At 49.3% G+C, this 20,529-nt stretch overlaps 1 protein-coding gene across 2 annotated transcripts in view; it reads right to left on the minus strand.

The window, feature by feature from the left end:
• The window catches only part of LOC142249819 (inter-alpha-trypsin inhibitor heavy chain H3-like), a 104,140-nt gene that overhangs the window by 75,057 nt on the left and 8,554 nt on the right, over positions 1-20,529 (minus strand). For both annotated transcript variants that reach the window (XM_075321728.1, XM_075321727.1), the window contains exons 3-5: positions 20,129-20,295; positions 6,613-6,717; positions 4,061-4,226 (exon numbers count right to left, since the gene is read on the minus strand). In XM_075321728.1, coding sequence (XP_075177843.1) covers positions 4,061-4,226; positions 6,613-6,717; positions 20,129-20,295 — 438 coding nt within the window. The remainder of the gene's footprint in view (positions 1-4,060; positions 4,227-6,612; positions 6,718-20,128; positions 20,296-20,529) is intronic.

The following is a 20,529-nucleotide window of genomic DNA, read 5'->3' on the forward strand; positions in this document are numbered from 1 at the left end:
GTTAGGGAGTGCAGGGATCAGCCTCAGGGGAGTGTTAGGAGGTGACTTCGCCCCCCTCTCTCTAGTTCCAGGGGCCCACTATTGTATTGTGTTCCCTGTGAGTTGCTGTGCTTGTTGGGAGTTCTCTTATACCTGGTGGACCCCCGGTAGTCACTGCATGACACCCACAAGGTAATGAAATTCGTGCACCTCCTGTCCACGGCCAGAGAACACTGACCTGGATTGGAGACCAGAATGCACAAAGCGATCCTCTCTCTGGTCTGTATTAATTCCCAGGTCTGGGCTCTGTATTCATTCTGGGATCTACTTATATTTTGCATTGTGTCTGGGGTCTTTAATTTGAGATCTCATTTGGGGTCTGGATTCTGTTGATTCTGTGATTTTGTATTTATTTTGGGAACCGTACTCCTTTTTGGGCCCCTGGTCATTATTTATTCAGGAACTTTGCCTGGGCTCTGAGTCTGTGATGACTGTCACGTCACAAGGTGGACCGTCACCTAGGCATTGCTCCCACTATCCAGTTTCCTACTCCACACTGATGAAGGGCAAATACCCCGAAACAGCTGTCTGTGGAATGATACCATGTTTTGGTATAGGCAGCTTCCTTGACTGGAGACTGCCTTTCCCGTGGTTGTTCCTTCCCGGTGAAAGACTTGGCTAGTTTCTTGCCAGCGTTGAGAAACATGTGATGGTGTCTCCGCGGCATTCTTGTTTTACAAGGTGGACCTAGGCACTACTTCTATGCAGTAAATGGAGCAGTAGTCAGACAGGCTGAGATCATAAACCAGGAAGGCATGACAGTACAAAGGGGGGGCAGCGAGAGACAAAATCAAGATACAATCCGAAGGTCAGGGTTCCAGGAGAGTACGTACAAAATATAGGGATCAGGCGGGGACGTGGTCAGGAGGAAGTGTACCACCCCAGGGCTCGGCCGGCTGCCGAGCCGCTCGGATCCGTGCTCGTCGGTGGGTGGCTAGAGCTCCTCACGGACCCAGAGGTCATGTCGCTCTGAAAGGGGGTTGGCACTATACGTAGGGATTTCGATGGGGAGGTCCACGGCCGGAGCCGCGGTTGTTTGTAGGAGATTTGAGTTTGTGATGCCACCCACGGGTTGTGGTGAATGGATGGACACCACCGCTGCCGTTGACTAGGCTCCCGGGGACGGTGTTGCGCAGCTTGGTGTTGACCCCCTCCGTGGGTAGGGGGATGATGGTCCCGGGGGCCCGAGGGAGGTGCTGAGGCGGTGGAATGGATGATGTGTGCTGGCGTGTCGGCGCGGTGCGCGGCCCAAGGGCACTGTTGTACTCACTATCACAAACACGCTGGAGTCTCTGGTAAACCAAACAAGATGGTGGACGGTGCCTGCAGCCGGCTGCACTTTTCCCCTTTTCAGGTTACAAGATAAGGCAGAAAAGGGGTTAATGCTGCGCATCAGCCGAATGAAGACGTATAATGTTGATGAAGATGAGTATTCTTTTATTTCATAGGTCCTATGACCTATGAAATAAAAGAATACTCATCTTCATCAACATTATACGTCTTCATTTGGCTGATGCGCAGCATTAACCCCTTTTCTGCCTTATCTTGTATGCTCATTCACGTGGGGCTGCAGCAGACGCCATTATCTCATGCGCACTAGTGGTTGTGACTGTCACAACAGATCCAGGTGAGTGTATATTTTCCAGGTATACCCCACTGATCACTTTGGTGTTACACTATCAGCGCTCCTTATTTTCATATCTATACCCCTTTTCAGGTTGGTGGTTTCCGCCTTTCTCCTGCACCTCACTTTTGTAGAAATGATGACTCCTATGCCTGAGCAACGGTAGTCCGCTCCCCAGCCTGGTGTGTGCCGGTAGAGCCCTTTTACCCGCAGACACTGGCCCGTCGGGTCTCGATGCCTGGGCGGTGGCTTTCTACCCTTAAGGTTGGGCTGTTGTCTTCAGTCGGATCTTAGATGGGAAAGGGCCTAAAGTCCAGTCCTCAATCAGTTGATTTGGCTCAGCCCAGTTGTTTTCAGGCCTCGTACTGGGTCTGAGTACCCCTCCTGGTGCTGCGGTTTCCAATCGGCTCCCCGGTTCGATATCGGCGGGCCACCACCCATCCCCGGTCCTTATGGTTCCACCGGCTGTAATCCCAGCTCCTGTAGGCGGCCACCACCGTCTGCCTCCTTGCCAGAGGTGACTGTGCTCCAACCCAGACACCTGGTGTAGACTATGGCAGACCTGGACACAGGTCTGCACTTGAACTTCACTCCACTCCACTGTCAAGACTCAACTAGACTACAGTTTTTCCCGCCTCGGGGCCTGTGAACTCCTCAGTGGGCGGAGCCAACTGCCTGGCTCCACCCCCTGGTGTGAACATCAAACCTGGAGGGAGGTGACAAGGTTTTGTAGGTTGGCTGCTGTCACCTTATTAAGGGGGGAGGTGTTTGAGCAAGGGCCTACCTGTGACAACCTGGCTAGTCCAGGGCATCACAGAAGCCCGAGGTGAGAAGCCAGGAAGTCACAACAGAAAAAGGGGAGGACAGGCAGAGACAGGTAAACTGCAGTCCAAAGTCAAGAGACCAAGATCTGAACACTGAGTGTGGGGCCCCGAGGTGCGGTGTCGGTGCAGCTGTGCATTACCTTCAGGGACTCCACGCGGCTGGATCTTGTCACAGGTAGGAAATCCTCTATTTTGATTGTCGTGACGCCACTCTCAGAATTGCGGTCAGTGGAGACCGCCACTGCAGGTTAGGGGTGCCTGGGGCTGATGGTGGGTGCAGTCGGTTGTAATAGCCTCCTGAGAGTAAGGCAAGCCCCAGGTCCCTGTGTAGGTGTGTGGAACTACAAGTCGCAGAATGACTCACACGCACAAGCAGAATGTCTTTCAGGGGTTTTACTCACTGATGGTGGCAGGGTGAGTAACCCGGGCGTAGCTGGGATGAACCAGGCTGGAACCAGGTGTCCTTCAGGCTGACTGATGAGGGTGGCTACCGACTCGCCTTCCTTAGCCCTTTGTGTTTTGAGGTAACCCCTGCTTGAAGCCCTGCTGGGGTCGCCCAGGGAAGTTGCTGGTGCCTCTCTCCCCTTCCTTTTGGCCCGTTTGCTTGTAGCCTGGACCAGATCACTCCGGCTGCTTGCCTCCTGTGAGCTATGGGCCCTCACTTTGCTACGTGGCTGCGGACTCTGTGGTGTTGTCTTGGGGGTGTAAAGTGCCCCCTCATGCAGGTTTGGCAAAGGACAGGTGGATCTATCCCTGCACTGGGACCTGCTACCCGTTTGGGCCTGGTAACTCCCTGACAGTCTCCTTACTCTCCACTCCGTTGCTCTCTCTTTAGTCGTGGGTGGATTTCGGGCAGCACTACCAGGTGACCGTTCTCCCCCGTCGGTAGTCACTGCGCGTACGTTGTCAGAATTGTGTAGAGCTACAGGGTCTGCTTCTGCTCTCCCTGAACTTCACCACTCAACTCCTCTCGGCTCACTCTTCCCTCCTCTCCTATTCTTGCCTACGTCACCTAGCAACCAGGCTCTCTACCACACCCCTTGAGTGGAGATGGAGGCCTTGCCCCCTCCTGGGATCCCCAGGGGTCCTCCCAAAGGTACATGTGTGTGACCTGATCACTATGCGCCTGTGTAGTCACACCTCGGTCAGCCTTCTGGATTACCTGTTTTGTACTGTCCCCAGCATGGGTGCAGTACTCAGTGGTGCCTGACCAGGTCAGGGGCGCCACATGAGCACCATGGGAGCCAACAGCACAACTTTAAACAGGTAGTGCAACTGGTGGCATCCTGAGCTAACACGCTCCCTAATGAAGCAGAGGAGGATCTGCGTGAGCACCTACCGGACCAGTGTGGAACCCAGTGCTGTGAAACAACCAGCAGAACAATACAGAGTGTTCTGCACATAGGAATCGTGACAGAATCACATTGAAAGATAGTTGCACTGGGAGATTGCTATGGAACTAATTTTGATAAAATATAAGAGATTGATCCTGTAAAAATCATTTTCGTTTACCTTCTGTTATCAGGCCACACAATACTGTCAAATAAGAAATAATGAATGTGGAATACTTTACCTGAAAGTGCTTGACCAGTGTTTTTGGCTGAACTTTGAGGAACATCTCATATTTCCCAAGTTGACGTTTCAGCAACTCTTCATAGACTAATTCAAAAGTAACAATGCTTTTTGCTGCCACGTTCACGGACACAGTAAATTTCTCTGTTTTTCTGCCGGATGAGGCTCTGTAAACAGATGTAAAAACTCAAGAAATCTATATCCCATGAAACATCTTAACTTATACTATTAGAATAAAAGCAATTATTTATTTCTATTTACAAATTTATTTCGCCATGGGGTAGTTGCGGCATTGTCAGTGCTCTTGGTATTGGGGGACTTTTCGTGCGGGTGTGTTACAAAATTCAAGCTTCTTGATATATATTTAAATATGTATAAATTCAAAGGGAATCTGTCAGCAGGTTTTTGCTATGTAATCTGATAGCAGAATAATGGAGGGACAGAGACCCTGATTACAGTGATGTCACTTATTTACTGGGTGCAGCAGTTGTGATAGAATCAGTTTTCTTTGCTGCAGATCTAGCAGAACTCAGAATGCTGAGCTGTGTATAACTTCGACTGATTGGTTGCTCTTTGTGTACACTGAGTCGTAGGAGGTGGTTAAGGTACCCCTACTCCTACCGGGTGTTGTGTTAAAGTGGACCACATAATGTGTGTTTTAGACCACTTTAAAGTGTAAATATATTATAGGTATATGCATGCGTTGTACAACGGGTGACAAGAATTGGAATTCATTGTCACGAGAAAGCGGATTCCGTTGTAAAATGAGTGATTGTTCACAATAGCCGGCCGCCGGCTTTTGAGAGCGATCAGCTGGCCGCCGGCTTTTGAGAGCGCAGACGCTCTCAAAAGCCAGTGGCCGGAGATCAGCTGATCGCCCCCATAAGCCGGCCTCCGGGAGATCAGCTGATCGCTCTCATAAGCCGGCCGCCGGGCGATCAGCTGATCACTCTCATAAGCCGGTCGCCGGGCGATCAGCTGATCGTTCAGCCGCCGAGAAAGAGCATGAGCAGCGAAATCAAAAACGTTACATGCTGCGTTCCTGCCGCCCAACAGTCAGTCGTACCATGATTGATCAGTCGGGCGGCGAATGCAACGCAAGGGCATCAGTCGCACTCCACCGCTCATATAAGTCTATGGGAAACAACGGAATCCGCCAAACGGATTGCATTGTTTATCAGAGCGGCGGATTGTGACTGATCATAAATAATGGAAATGTGAACCTAGCCTAATATGCAGGTGCTGGCAAGCACAGAACTGGATACTTTTGGTACTTAAAGGAACAGTGCCCCCTGTTCCAGGTGTGTGTTTGACTGGCTGACTCCTCCCGTCCTCCGGACTGTGTGTGCATAAACCCAGCAGAGAAAGTGCGGGAAAGAGTCTGTGAGGAGGCAGACTGGACTGAGGGATATATAGGAGTGGGTGTGCCTCTGACATGGTTTAATCTTACGGGACACTGTTTGAGCAGTGTCCGATAGAACAGAGTGGCTATATATATATGGTGCCAGCTACAAGACTTCTGTGAGTCGGACCGTGAGAGGACCCAGACTTTAGCTAGGCCAGAACCCATAAGAAGGGAAGACATCGCCCGGAGGAACCCAGCCGCCAAGTGCCAGAGGAGAAGAAAAGTTCCATCTTGTCTTACCTGGAGAAGTGGTAGGAAAAGGATGGCACCTCCTGTCAGTGTGTCAACAAGATATTGAGGTGCACTTTAGGTTCCAAAGCCATAAAGTGGCAGCCCCCATGCAGCGGTGGACACCGCGCCTGACAGCTCACACACCTTTTTCACCACGTATGTGCTACTGATGAAGGTCCAAATAGGACCGAAAACGTTATAAAGCACATAAATAAATCTTCATGCAAAGCATTTTGGGAGTGCCTTGTCTACTTTTTACCTCGAGAAGTGCGCGCCAACAAACCCTGCTGTCCCCGGAGACAGACAGTTTCTCACAACAGTGCCGTGAATCTGCATTTGTACACCTTTGTTAGGCCGTAGTGTAGGCCACAGTCGTTAGAGCGCGGTAGTCACGCGGCCCCTGTAGTGGAGGCCAGTCAAACTGTAGCGTAGTGTGGCAAAGTATAGTTTTGATGTTCTGTACTGCTCCCATTTTGTTTTTTGATAGCTAAGGCGATGGCTGTAGTCTTCCCCAGCTAAGCATCTTACTTATTTTTTACCTCTGCAATTCCTCATACCCCTTTCCCGCTGCCTCACTGCAGTTGTGTATCCCTGCCTGTAAATAAACCCTGTTTATCTGTAGTCTTGTCTTGTGCCGTAACTAACTAACTTACTCTGCACCACGGTGGTCCCTGGGCCATCGCTTCAGTGTATTGACAGAAAGCTGCTAATCAGTGATAGCAGTGTGGTGGGACCAGGAGGCACAAGACAACAACAACTCTAGGGATAATCTCCTGCTGATAAAACACTCATTTTATTGAAAAAGCAAAACAGAACCCAGTAAGATACACATCATGCTGCTCTCAGGTTACACAGCAATAACCTGCTGTCAGATACTCTTTAATATAATTTTATGTAAATTTTAGGTTATAATCTACCTGACAATTCCAGCCGACTGTCCTCTTGAAACAGCTGTCTCATATTGCTTCCTGGCAACTTCTTTTTCTTTAATTACTCCAGGATAACTTTCTCCATCAATTGTCCTATAGTATAACAAAAAAAAAAAATATTGATTTCCATTCGCAATGCCTTTTCTGCTGTCATTGATTGGAATTTATTGTCTACATTCAGAGATTGGGAATCTGCCTTGTGTATGTCCAACCATCGGGCTCTTTAGAAGAAAGTGGCTTAAAGGGGTTGTCCGGTCTGGAATGAAAAGTCTGCAGTCACTCTGTGTGTCACTCTGTATGTCACTCTGTGTGACTACTGCAGCCTTGTGAATCCTTGCATTGCACTGTAAGGATTTGTTAGTGTCTGTGCCAGTAACGGCGGTCAAGTATACAATATGCATACTCCTGGCCAGAACCTGACTAGACGGGCTCTGGCTCACTAGATAGGGCATGGACTCAGTTATTACAAGTGTATTGAGCTAGGCCATGCCTCGTCTAGTCGGGCTCTGGCCAGGAGTATCCAAATTGCATGCTTGGCCAACATTCCCGGCTCTGACACCAATGCATCCTCATGGCACACTTAGGGGTTCTTTACACGCTGCGACATCGCTAGCATCGGCTAGCGATGTCCAGCGCGATACCACCCGCCCCCGTCGTACATGCGATATGTGTTGATTGCTGCCGTAGCGAACATTATCTCTACGGCAGCTTCACACGCATATACCTGGTCGGTGACGTCGCTGTGACCGGCGAACAATCCCTCCTTCAAGGGGGAGGTGCGTTCGGCGTCACAGCGACGTCACCGCGACGTCACTAATCGGCCGGCCAATAGAAGCGGAGGGGTAATGATGAGCGGGACATAACATCCCGCCCACCTTCTTCCTTCCGCATTGCCATCGGGACGCAGGTAAGGAGATGTTTGTCGCTCCTGCGGGTTTCCACATAGCGATGTGTGCTGCCGCAGGAGCGACAAACGACATCGTACCTGTGGGAGATCCGACATTATGGAAATGAACGACGTTACACAGATCAGCGAGATTGTATGCTTCTGTGCTCGTTCATTGTTCTATCTAGGATTTACACGTTGCGATGTCGCTACCGGCGCTGGATGTGCCTCACTAACGACGTGACCTCGACGATATAGTGGTAGCGATGTCGCAACGTGTAAAGTACCCCTTAGAGGATTCACAAGTCTGCAGTTCCACAGATTGACTGTAGACTTCTCCTTCTAGAATGGACAACCCCTTTAATAACACTTAGGGGCACTTTGCACACTATGACATCACAGGTGCGATGTCGGTGGGATCAAATCGAAAGTGACGCACATCCGGTGTCGCTGTCGACATCGTAGTGTGTCCTTATGGAGGCAGACATGTGGCTGGTGACAGCGGACGTGGAGTCCCTGTACACTTGCATTGCACATGAACAGGGCCTGGAAGCATCCAGGTATTTCCTTTCAAGTAGTATTTGGGATAGGGCACTCTGCGGTTTCATTGTGGGCCTCCTAGATTTCATCCTCCACCACAATGCATTTACGTTTAAAGACCGCTTCTTCCTGCAGAGACGCGGTACCGCTATGGGGGCGGCATGTGCACCATCTTACGCAGGCCTATTTCTGGGCAAATGGGAACAAGAGGTCCTGCACGAATCATCTTTTGCCCAGAATATCATCTGCTGGTATAGGTATATAGATGATGTGCTGCTCCTGTGGCAAGGTACGCGTTCTCTGCTGGATACCTTCATGGAAGAATTAAATCAGAATACATATAACGTGAAGCTAACATATAAAGCGGATAAAAGGAGAATTGATTTCCTAGATGTTGTGGTGGAGGTTGGTGAGGATGGCTCAATCGAAACTGACCTGTACAGAAAAACTACTGCGGTCAATGCACTTTTACACGCGTCATCTGCCCACCAGAGATCAACCATCAAAGCCATTCCCACTGGACAGTTTCTGAGGGCTAGAAGGATTTGTTCTACCCCCCAGAGGTTTGAACGTCAGGCGGAAGATCTTAGGGTGAGGTTTAGGGACAGAGGATATGGCACCCGGGGGATCAAGTTGGGATATCAGAGAGCCAAACACACCTCCCGGGGTACAACTTCTGTATGGCACTAATCCTAGGACCTTGGATGTAGGAGGTAATCAGACAAGATTCATCTCGACCTTTAATGGGCAGTGGGGACGGATAAAGGGGGCTTTGTCCAAGCACTGGTCAGTCCTACATACGGATCCAGTGCTGTCCAGAGATCTACCTGCTTTCCCTCTTGTGACGTCTAGGAGGGGCAGGAGCCTACGGGATCTCTTGGTGGACAGCCACTATGTGGCTAGGAATCCAACTGGCCCCTTTGGGTCCGGCCCCCCAAGAGTGGGATGTTACACATGTGGGGAATGTATAACCTGTAAATCTGGAAATATCATGAGGGGCAGGGAATTTTCCTCGGCGGACGGTAAAAGATCTTTCCGCTTTAAGAGATATATATCATGCGGTAGCACGCATGTGATCTACCATGCTACATGCCCCTGTAACTTGGTTTATGTAGGTTTGACCACCAGACAACTAAGGGTTCGTATCCGCAAACATGTTAGAGACATCCTTAAGGCCCCATCAGTAACGGACCCCACGCTGCTCAGGACTCTCCCCAGGCACTTCAAGGCCCACCATAATTGTGATCCTACTGGACTAAGGGTGGTGGGGATTGACCTGGTCAGCAGTGGGATCCGGGGTGGTAACCTTAAATTGGCCCTCTCTAAGTTAGAGAGTCGGTGGATTTTTACCCTTGGGACTTTGTCCCCGGAGGGCCTTAATGAACAATTAAGTTTTGCCCCTTTTCTGCACACATAATTGTAGGTGATCTTTTCATGGCCTAGTAGCTCTCCGTCTTCCTTTTACCCCCCTAATATAAGTGGGAGTAATTTTATGATTCTCTCTATTCATTTGTCATTATGTTGTATTTTAATTGCATGTTGTCTTCATGTTTTTTTAGAATTCCACCTGAGGATTTGACTAATCCCTTAATTCTTCCCCTACCCCGATTTGAGTTCCAGTCCCTGGATTGTGGCTGATGTCATCATTGGTTAACGACATGGAGAAATTTCGGTGCCGGCATTGAATTGACTGCTTTGCTCCTAATGTGGAACTTGTCATCGGAATTATGCGTTTGAGTTTGAGACTGCGCCTAGTGACTTGGACTGTCATCAAATATTGCTGGTCACTTATCCTATACTATTTCTAAAACTAGGTTTTGATATTAATATGCTACATAGCTTGGTTATACTATACCTATAGTTGATATGTATAGGAGGCGAAGAAGGCAGGTCACGGTATCATTTTTGTTGAATGGGATGGATATGTATGATACCTTGCTCTGCTTCCGAATTTTTAGGGATTTAAAGCAGCATTTGTTATATGCGGTCTACTTTGACCTCCACTTAACTCTAATATGCTTGCCTGACCTCTCCATGCTGTCATCACCTAGTCCATTATCGCATACGGTACGTTCCTCATCGTAACTTCCGGGTGCGCTCACCCGGCGGCATCATAGGTGGTGCCGCGCATGCGTTAATGACGTCACGGGGAACTTTCCCCGACGCATGCGTGGCACATCACCTTTCGCCGCCGGCTGGAGTGCACGTCATATCCGGGGGTGTGTATGAAGGCACGGGCGTAAACGCGGCTGGACGTGGTGATGACTAATGAATCACACTATTTATGGGTGGGAATGTGGGGAATATGATAACGTGCGGTGTCCCTTGATAAAGGTAATCCGAAACGGCTGTTGGGAGCGGACCGTGGACCTTCTTTGTTCTCCCCTCTGGAGTGCTGGTATGTAAATTGGCGATTACATGATTGCATTATCCTGGACAGGGTAGTGCCAGGAGTTTAGGGGGATATTCCCTATCTCATGCCATACAACTGTCTACCTAGGAGGGGATTCTTATATGTGAATGACTGAGATTTACTTGTTGTCATCACATTATCTAAGATATTATTATTATTCCAACTTCAGTCATTCAGTATTACAAAGGTCCTGGTCCCCACGTAGGCGAGGTCCTCTTATTGTTCTCTTTTATTATGTTATGGTAATTTGGAATTGTTTACAATTCCTTTTATTGTTTGTCTTGTGACTTTGATGAATAAAGACTTATGGATTATTTGACTCCATTGTGTGGTTTCCACATTTTGTTTCAGTATTTGTAGGAGTATATCCTGGTACTAAGAATCTAATATTATGGGGATATTACATGTTAAAATACTTTTATCAATATGATTGGATATAAATGCATATTCCCATCTTCCATGAAAATTATCTCAACAGTTCCACAGATTGACTGTAGACTTCTCCTTCTAGAATGGACAACCCCTTTAATAACACTTAGGGGCACTTTGCACACTATGACATCGCAGGTGCGATGTCGGTGGGATCAAATCGAAAGTGACGCACATCCGGCGTCGCTGTCGACATCGTAGTGTGTAAATCCTTTTTGATATGATTAACGAGCGCAAAAGCGTCGTAATCGTATCATCGGTGTAGCGTCGGTCATTTCCATGAATTGGGAAAGACCGATGTTACGATGTTGTTCCTCCTTCCTGCGGCAGCACACATCGCTGTGTATGAAGCCGCAGGAGCGAGGAACATCTCCTACCTGCGTCCCGGACGGTTATGCGGAAGGAAGGAGGTGGGCGGGATGTTTACGTCGCACTCATCTCCGCCCCTCCGCTTCTATTGGCCGCCTGCCGTGTGATGTCGCTATGACGCCGCACGACCCGCCCCCTTAATAAGGAGGCGGTTTGCTGACCAGAGTGACGTCGCAGGGCAGGTGAGTGCATGTGAAGCTGCCGTAGCGATAATGTTCGCTACGACAGCTATCACCATGATATCGCAGCTGCGACAGGGGCGGGGACTATCGCGCTCGGCATCGCAGCATCGGCTTGCGATGTCGTAGTGTGCAAAGTGCCCCTTAATGGACGATTAATCCATATTTTTACACCAGAAAGTGGCACAATGCTTTGAAAACTAGCAAAAATTTTGCGTACTACAGAGTTGCCCAAAATTTGTTGACTTTTAATGTTTTTCCACCAGTTTGAATCACCTCTTCCTAAAAGAGTGGAGCTGAGGAGAATCCGGCGTGGGGCAGGCCGTGGCTATGCCCACCAATCAAATTCACCAAAAGTGCCAGTGTTTTGTACGGCAGAAATGTTACTTTAGTACTTAACTGGAGTAGGATTTCTGGCACGGCGCCCGCTACTCAGAATATTTGCTAAATTCATTAAAGGTTTATTCCCATCTTCAAGATTCTATCCCAATATGTAGTAGGAGGCATAATAATAATAATAATAATAATAATAATAATACTGTCCCACTACTTGGGAATTGCTTATTTCTGTGCGTTGCATTCTTGTTCCTATGCAGAAGGTTTGCCTTTACTTTTATTTGACCATGCTCACTCCCTGTAGCCCTGTGATGTCAATTTTTCCCCTCCCCTCTCCTCCATTTTGTGTATGTTCCTTCATCCTCATGTTACATGCTAATGTGCCGCCCTGGCAAAAGCAGGATGTCACAGAGGTCTGCATCCATGTTTTTGGTGCAGATTTCACACTCCCTTGGGGAGTTTCCCACAAAACACACTAGCCAATCAGGCCCCACTCACCCCCTCCCCAGAAAAAGGGAGGGGGGAAGAGGACCTTAGAAAGAGCAGAGCAGAGTGTGAGCTGAAGTCAGTCTACAGGAGGAGAGGAGTCTAGAAGCAGCCCCTGTGTGGGGCTGGGGAAAGTGGTAGTCAGGGCCTCAGGAATAGGCCAGCCGCTTGTGGGACCGAAGTGGACTGGGAGAGGGTAGTGGCCCCCCTGGTGCCAGCTGTCGGGACCCAGTCTGGACCAGTGTGCAAAGCAGACGCAGACCTCGGGCAGGAAAAGAGCACCTGAATTACACACACGGGTGTGGGACCCGTCCTCACAGCAGCCGGCCATGGGCACCAGTTACCAGCCATTTGGTTTACAAAAGACTCTGAGTATTTCTTCCATCTGCGTTCCTGACCCTCCACATCAATCCAGCTTCATCCAGCACCACGATAACCGAACTGTGAGTGTACTATTCCCTGCAATCCCTGCCACCACTACAACTCCCAATTGGGCCCCGGGACTACACCTCCCCTACCCGTGGAGGGGATTCCACCTTGCTGCCCCACACCACCAGTCCCCGGCACGGTCCCCAGAGGCAGTGGCGGTGCCACCATCTCATCACCGCAACCCACGGGTGGCGTCACGGACAATTCTTCTGTACATAATCCCCTTTTTACTGTGGAGCCTGGGATCACAGACCGGGTCACGCCACCGTACACCTACAAAACTGACCCTTTGGCCCGGATCTGAGTACCCCTTATCCCTGGGCGACACACTAATGCTCTCTGGAGAGAATTATTCTATTTACCTGTGTGACGCCCTGGGCAAGCCAGGGGTCACAGGTAATAACACCACCACACCCTACACCCCGGATAGGTACACCAAAGCTAAACCAGAAACCCTTGTTGCCTTCCTCCAGGGGCTGATGTCCACACCAGGGGGTGGGCCAGGCAGTTGTCTCCGCCCACCGAGGAGTTCACAGTCCTGGAGGCGGGAAAACCAGGCAGATTAGTTGAAGCTGAAATTGAAGTTAGGGTATGTGCGCACTAGGCGTTTTTTTCACGCTGCGTTTTTATGTGCGTTTTTGTCTCAAAAAAACGCACCCGCGGCTACAAAAACGCACCCGCGGCTAAAAAACGCATGCGTTTTTACCGCGATTTGGTGCGTTTTTTGCTGCGTTTTTTCTCACTGCATTTTTAATCAGTGCACAATGCCATTAAAGATTGTTGATGAAAAAAAAAAGCTCTGATGTCATTTCCTTCTTCAAAATGTTCATTGTATGCAGGAGAGCAGACAGCTGCAGAACTAGTGTATGCAGGAGAGCAGACAGCAGCTGCAGAACTACAAGGCTCAGCATCCTCCATCCAGGACTGTATGCAGGAGTTTTTTGCCCAAAAAGAAAAAATAAATGACATGGGCTTCGCTATATTTTTGTATGCTAGCCAGGTACAGCAGGCAGCTATGGGCTGCCCCCAACCCCCAGCTGCCTATTTGTACCCGGCTGGGAATCAAAAATATAGGGAAGCCCTTTTTTTTTTTATTTCATGAATTTCAAGAAATAATTAAAAAAAAAAATGACATAGGCTTCGCCCAATTTTTGAGTTCAGCCAGGTACAACTAGGCAGCTGGGGATTGGAATCCGCAGTGCAGAGTGCCCATGCTTTCTGGGCACCCCCACTGCGAATTGCAGTCCGCAGCCACCCCAGAAAACTGCGCTTTCATAGAAGCGCCATCTTCTGGCGCTGTATCCAACTCTTCCAGCTGCCCTGATGCCGGGTGGCTCGCTGGGTAATAATGGAGTTAGGGCTAGCTGTATATTATCAGCTGGCCCTAAGCCCGAAAATCATGGTGTCACGCCAATATTAGACATGGCCACCATGAATTTCTAGTAAAGATAAAAAAACCACAACACAATTCGTGACTCCATCTTTATTAAAATATAGAACCCCCCTCCGCAGTAATCCTGGGTCAAGGGTCCCGCGCCGTCCAATCCGGATCCAATATCATCTGATCGGTTTGCTGGAAGGCAAAGCAATCAGATGATGCGTCAGGTTCTAGGGGCTGAAGCACATCACACTTCAGCTGATTGTATAAAAGCCGATTATACAATCAGCTGAAGCATCAGTGCAAAATAAAAAATAAATACTCACGTCTGTGCTGATTACCGGCAGCTCCTGCAGCGATCGGATGAGAGTCTGATCCTGTCCCATCGCTGCAGGAGCTGCCGGTAATCAGCTGATGAAGTCTCCTGACGGCAGGATCAGCTGATAGCCGGACGGGCGACACCGCGAGAATTACGATCAGCTGATGCGTCAGGTGACTGCATCAGGTGATCCACCGCCAGGTCCTGCAAGCTTCGTACGTGCCCCGGGGAGACTGCACACAGCCAAAGCGGCGGTACCGGGACAGGAGGTGGGAGCGGGCGGCACCGGGACTCTGCAGACAGGTGAGTATATATGACATTTTTTTTTTTCTACTGTTCACTTTTGTTTTCGCCGCTGCCTCCACCTCCCGCCCAGACATGGCGCCGCACGGAGCTGACATGGCACCGGACGGGAGGTGGAGGCAGCGGTGACGGTACCGGGAGGATTCATGCTTCTGTGTTTACCAACAGAAGGAATCCTCTTCCCGTACACGTCACTTTACTGCCCACCCCTTGCGTTTATAGCTGCGCTTTTAGTCATAGAAACGCAGCTATATGCGTTTTTCATTGCGTTGTTGAACATCTCATTGAACTCAATGGGTGAAAAACGCAGTGAAAAACGCAGAAATAATTGACATGCTGCATTTTTGTGGTCACCACAAAAACGCAGCTACAAAAAAAGCTGTGTGAGGACAGCACTTCTGAAAACCCATAGACATTGCTGGGGAAGCAATGTCACTGCATTTTCAGCACAAAAACGCGGTAAAAAACGCCGCTAAAAACGCAGTAAAAACGCCTAGTGCACACAAGGCCTTAGAGTGAAGTGGTAGAGGAGCAAGTGAGAGGAGTTGAAGCGAAGGAGAAAGTGACAGTTTGGAAAGCCTGAAGTTGGTCCGGGTGTGTGCCTCGGACTGAGACAGCAAGGTTAGCAGACGGCGGTGACCGTCTGCAGGAGAGGCTGATCGGAGGTTGTCGAAAGGACCGTGGACGGGTGGTGGCCCGGCGGTACCGGACCGGTATACGAAGAGAAGCCAGCACCATTGGCAGGGGCCTTTCGGATCCCGGCAAGGCTAGGAGTCACCGTGAATTTGCCAAATCCGTCAGTGAAGGGGACCTCCGGGTCTCCAAACAACTAAGTCCCGATTGAAGGCAACCGTCCAACCGTATGAGAGAGACACCGCCACCGCCAAGGCACCAGTTTCTCAGGGCCAGCGCCTGCGGGCAAAGAGGGGCTCCTCCGGCCCATATCCAAGCCGGGGAGCGGGTAACCGGTGGGAACTCATCGCTACCAACATCACACAAGGTGCAGGGAAAGAGACAGTCACCGTTAACTACCGGGGAAGAGCAACAGCAGCCGTCCGTGGGAACCGTCTTTCCAGCCGTGTGTTTTACCGAGAACTGTGTCAACATCTCAGGCTGAGTGAGTACCACCGTGCCGTACAGCACAGCGCTGCCCCCGTGACCCTGCACCTCTCCAGGCCCCGCACCCGGCCTGCCATCCACCCCTACCCCATCACCGGGCCCCGGGACAACCAACCCCCTACCCACGGAGGGGAGAAATAACAACAAAGCTGCTCCCTGTCACCGCTCCCGGGATCCCCATACAGAGCAGCGGTGGTGTCCACACAATCACCACAACCGTGGGTGGCGTCACGGACAATAAATCCCCAAAACCAAACCCCTTTTCACTCACGGGCGAGGAGCGCCACTCGAGTCCCTGGGATTCGGCCCATCGCTCGAGCCACCGAGCAGCAGAGGCCGCAGCAGCAGCGGCAGCCGGACCCGAGCAGTGGGAGAGCGCAGCGTCCCCTCCTCCGCCCGCGACACCTGCTACTTTCATCTTTCATTACAAGAATTTAAGCTCATCCCTCTTTTCCTGGAGTCTTCTTACATGAGATTGTGGCTAAAGCAGGCTTGACACGCCGCGACGTCGAGCGTGATAGCACCCGCCCCCATCGTACGGCCGATATGTGGTGATCGCTGCTGTAGCGAACATTATCGCTGCGGCAGCGTCACACGCACTTACCTGCTCTGCGACGTCGCTGTGACCGGCAAACCGCCTCCTTTCTAAGGCGGCGGTTCGTTCAGCGTCATAGCAGCGTCACTGAACCGCCGCCCAATAGAAAAGGAGGGGCGGAGGTGAGCGACCGGAACATCCCACCCACCTCCTTCCTTCCTCCTTTTCCGGTGGACACAGGTAAGGAGATGTTTGTCGTTCCAGCGGCTTTACATAGCGATGTGTGGTGCTGCAGGAACAACAAACAACATCGTACCTGCAGCAGCAATGATAATCGAGAATAGGGGGGCATGTCACCGATGAGCGATTTTGAACCTTTTTGCGACGATTCAAAATCGCTCATAGGTGTCACACACAACGACATTGCTAAAGCGGCCGGATGTGCGTCACAAATTCCGTGACCCCAACGAGATCGCTTTAGCGATCTTGTAGCATGTAAAGCCACCTTAAGTTAAGCTATCTGAGGAGCCGGTATGAATATGAGTACAGGCAGGGCTGCCACTAGGAATTTCAGGGCCCCTGACTGGCATAATTTTGGGGCCCCCTTTAGACTCCACCCCAGCTCCGCCTCCATCCCTGCTCTGTCTCCACCCTGGTTTGTAAGCCAATAAATGAAGCATGAAGGGACCCCTTCTGTTGGGGCCCCGGACTAGAGTCCTGTTTGTCCCCCCCCCTGGTGGCGGCCCTGGTACAGGTCAATACGAAGGGCCCAGAAAGAGCAGTCTGTTAAGGCTCCTTTCACATTGCGTTTTTCTCTATGTCCACAGGTCCCGTCGGGGCATCCGTCCGGACCGCCCCTCCCCACTCTGCAAAGCGTGCTCCGGACGCATGCGCCCGACAGGGCCATTCACTGCTATGGAGCGCACTGCGTTAGCGTGTGCTCTGTTTTGTGCCATTTTGTGCACATATACGTTTCTGCAGACGGACACCCGAACGTAGACCACCTACGTTCGGGTGTCCGTCTGCAGAAACGTATATATGCACAAAATGGCACAAAACAGAGCACACGCTGTCGGGCGCATGCGTCCGGAGCACGCTTTGCAGAGTGGGGGAGGGGCGGTCCGGACGGATGCTCCGACGGGACCTGTGAGCGGAAGGTAAAACGCAATGTGAAAGGGGCCTTAGGCACTATAATGTTCCCCATACCCGTGAATCAGAATAAATAATAATAAAAATAATAATAATATTAGCAAATACCTTCAATTAATCATGTAGGTAGTATAGTTCTGACTTATTATGTCACTTATCTCATGTGCAGGGCATTGCAGGACCTTACCTATCCATGGCTATGACCACTAGCAACTAACTAACTATCTAACTAACTATAAAAGTGGTCAGAACCATAGATACCTAAGGTCCTGCAATGCCCTGCACATGAGGTAAGACACATAGTGAATCAGAAGAGCTATACTACATTTCTAATTGGAGGTATTTGCTAATATTATTATGATTATTATTATAATACCTACTACCTATTGGGATAGAATCTTGGAGATGGGGATACCCCTTAAGTGGCGTATGCCCATCTTGATGAATAAGCCTCTAAGTTTCTATATGTTGGACACTTGTTTATGGATAAGTTTTACGTGAACGTACTGTGAATGTCTATTTTATTATTTTACCTCTTAACTGTCCTTTTTTAAGTTTTTATTGCTAAATACATCATCAAAAGCCCTGAACTGATGGAATTACACTAAAATGGGGGCTCCAGGCCTTGACAATGCCCTGTTATAGGCCATGTGCACTCACTCAGCTTCTCGGACTCGTCACCCATTCTTCACGCCCCATTCCTACTTCCAGGTATCCCTGAGGTGCTAGTGTATAAAAAAAAAAACCCTTCACAATTTGATGAATTCTAAAAATTTTCAGAGGAACCCAAAAGATTTGCTGACTCATCAGGGAGGTTTACTCATTTTTGGGGGGAATCTCCTAGACTGCCTTGGAACGCTGACATGTACGTAATACCCCTTGGACATTTTTATGGCCAATCTCTTTTCTTTCAACATGCAAAAGAAATTGTTTGCTTTTTTGGTGCAATTTGCGATGGAATTCTAATGCATTTTTCTTCAATTTTAGCAAATTTTCCTCTATTCCTTTATAATGACAAGCTGAATGGCTATTTGGCTACTATTAGATTAGGGCTAAATGGCAACTTTCGCCGAAGCTGTCACGATGAACACAAGGTATGAGAGGATTCCCGGCAAGAGGCCGCAACACAGAAGGAAAACCAGGGAAGCAATACAACAGTGGGCCCTGGCGCTAGAGAGAGAGGAGCGGGGTTACCTTCTAACACTCACCTAAAGCTTATCCTTGCACTCCCTAATGTCCCTATACGGATCCTTCTCCCATCGCCGATCATGTGCCTAGGCCCTTGCTGGCCCTAACCTCACCCTGACTAGTGAAGGCCAACAACATGCTAGTCTCGCCACTGCAATAGGAGAACACGAGTAAGGTAAGACAAACGGGTGGGGAAGACACAACAGAAAGCTCTCCTTGATTTCTTTAGCAGGAAACTTTGCAGCTGCAACAGAAACAACACCACAGGTAGGCAACGACGACCTCCTTCAACATGGACAGCATAGGTATGAGCTATAGCCGGCATAGTGAGGAGTGAGGAGCGGAAGGGAGTGAGTGTATCATGATCCATGCCTGGCTCAGCCACCGCTGAACCATTGCTGGTATCTTCTCTCAGGGTTAAAGGTCATGGGAGGAATTAATTCCATTCTGCCTCGTTCCAGAGGACAGGCCACTATATCCTGGTGCTGCTCCTCCAGAACAGCACCAGTAATAGTTTCTGCTTTGCAGCTTGCGTGCCTGGCTCCTGTGAGTTAACCTGATCTTTCCTGCCTCCCTGCTACCTTGTTCTGACCCGCGCCCTCCTCTGTTCATCCGTCCCTCGTTTCTTGACTCCTCCTTTGTCTGTAGTTGTTGTCCCAATCTTATCTGTCTGACCCCATTCCCAACCTGTGTATCCTCCACCCCTGTACATTACTTTGACTCTCTGGCCTCTAACCTGTATGCTCATTCCCGACCTCGACTCCGTCTCTCCTTTCTGCTGTTTGCGTGACATCCCGGATTTGACCCTTAGCAATAAACTGACTATGATTTGTTTACTCCTGTACTAATGACAAGACTTCCTGTTGCAGACCCGGCTTGCTGACTACATTATTGCCCTCTTGTGGGTTATTTGCTAATTGCACTTTGTAGATCTTTAACCAATCTCTCTTAGTGCCTCCACCAGTGAGCGTGACATTCTGCAGCTGGTTACAACTACTTTTTAGATCACTGCAGGGTAGAAAGGAACCTTTACCTCTTCAGTATCAGATGGAATTAGATACTCTCCAATTCCGGGTTAACACCGAGCGGGCAATAAAGCGGATCTGCGATCAAAAATACGCTGTGACCTTCTGATCCCAGATTCTCCAGAGATCACATCAGGCCGTGACATATTCGAGACAGAAGCTTTCAGTATTGCAACATAAAGAAAATAAATGTGGTCATGCTGCTACCAGTAAGTTGCAGCTCCTAAAGTCAGCACAACATACTTCAATTACTCGTGATAATGCAATTTTTTTGCTCTAGAACATGATGCACGGTCAAATATTCCATGTGGTCTTACCCTATATTTTCTGATTTGGGAATCACTTCATAAAACAAATGGTAAACTATAATATTCTTTCTTGTAAGACCCAACTTTTGTAGTTAAGACAAAGTAATACTTACATGGTGAAATTCGTTATAAAAGCGGTTTTCGGCAGATCCACATCAAAGATGGCTTCTTTAGATACGTTGGCATGGTTAACAGCTTTGCTTGTGATGACATTATGGGCAAAGCGAGATGTCACCAGACTGCTGATGTCTATGCTGTAGATTTCTATATCATTCACCGGCTGCACAATAGAGAATAATGATGTTACTATAATAGGAGGACAAGCAGTTTTATTACTTGAACATAAATGCTTGTACTGTGTTCATCATATTTATTGTATTTTAAGTGTATTTCCATCTTTGTATTTCTATATTTGCCCCAAAAAGTTAGACTTAAGGCTGCTTTACACCAGACAATCTATCGTGCGAAAGATCGTCGGGGTCATGGTTTTTGTGACGCACATCCGGCATTGCTG

This window comes from Anomaloglossus baeobatrachus, chromosome 8 (genome assembly GCF_048569485.1).
Source record: "Anomaloglossus baeobatrachus isolate aAnoBae1 chromosome 8, aAnoBae1.hap1, whole genome shotgun sequence".
NCBI classification, from domain to species: Eukaryota; Metazoa; Chordata; class Amphibia; order Anura; family Aromobatidae; genus Anomaloglossus; species Anomaloglossus baeobatrachus.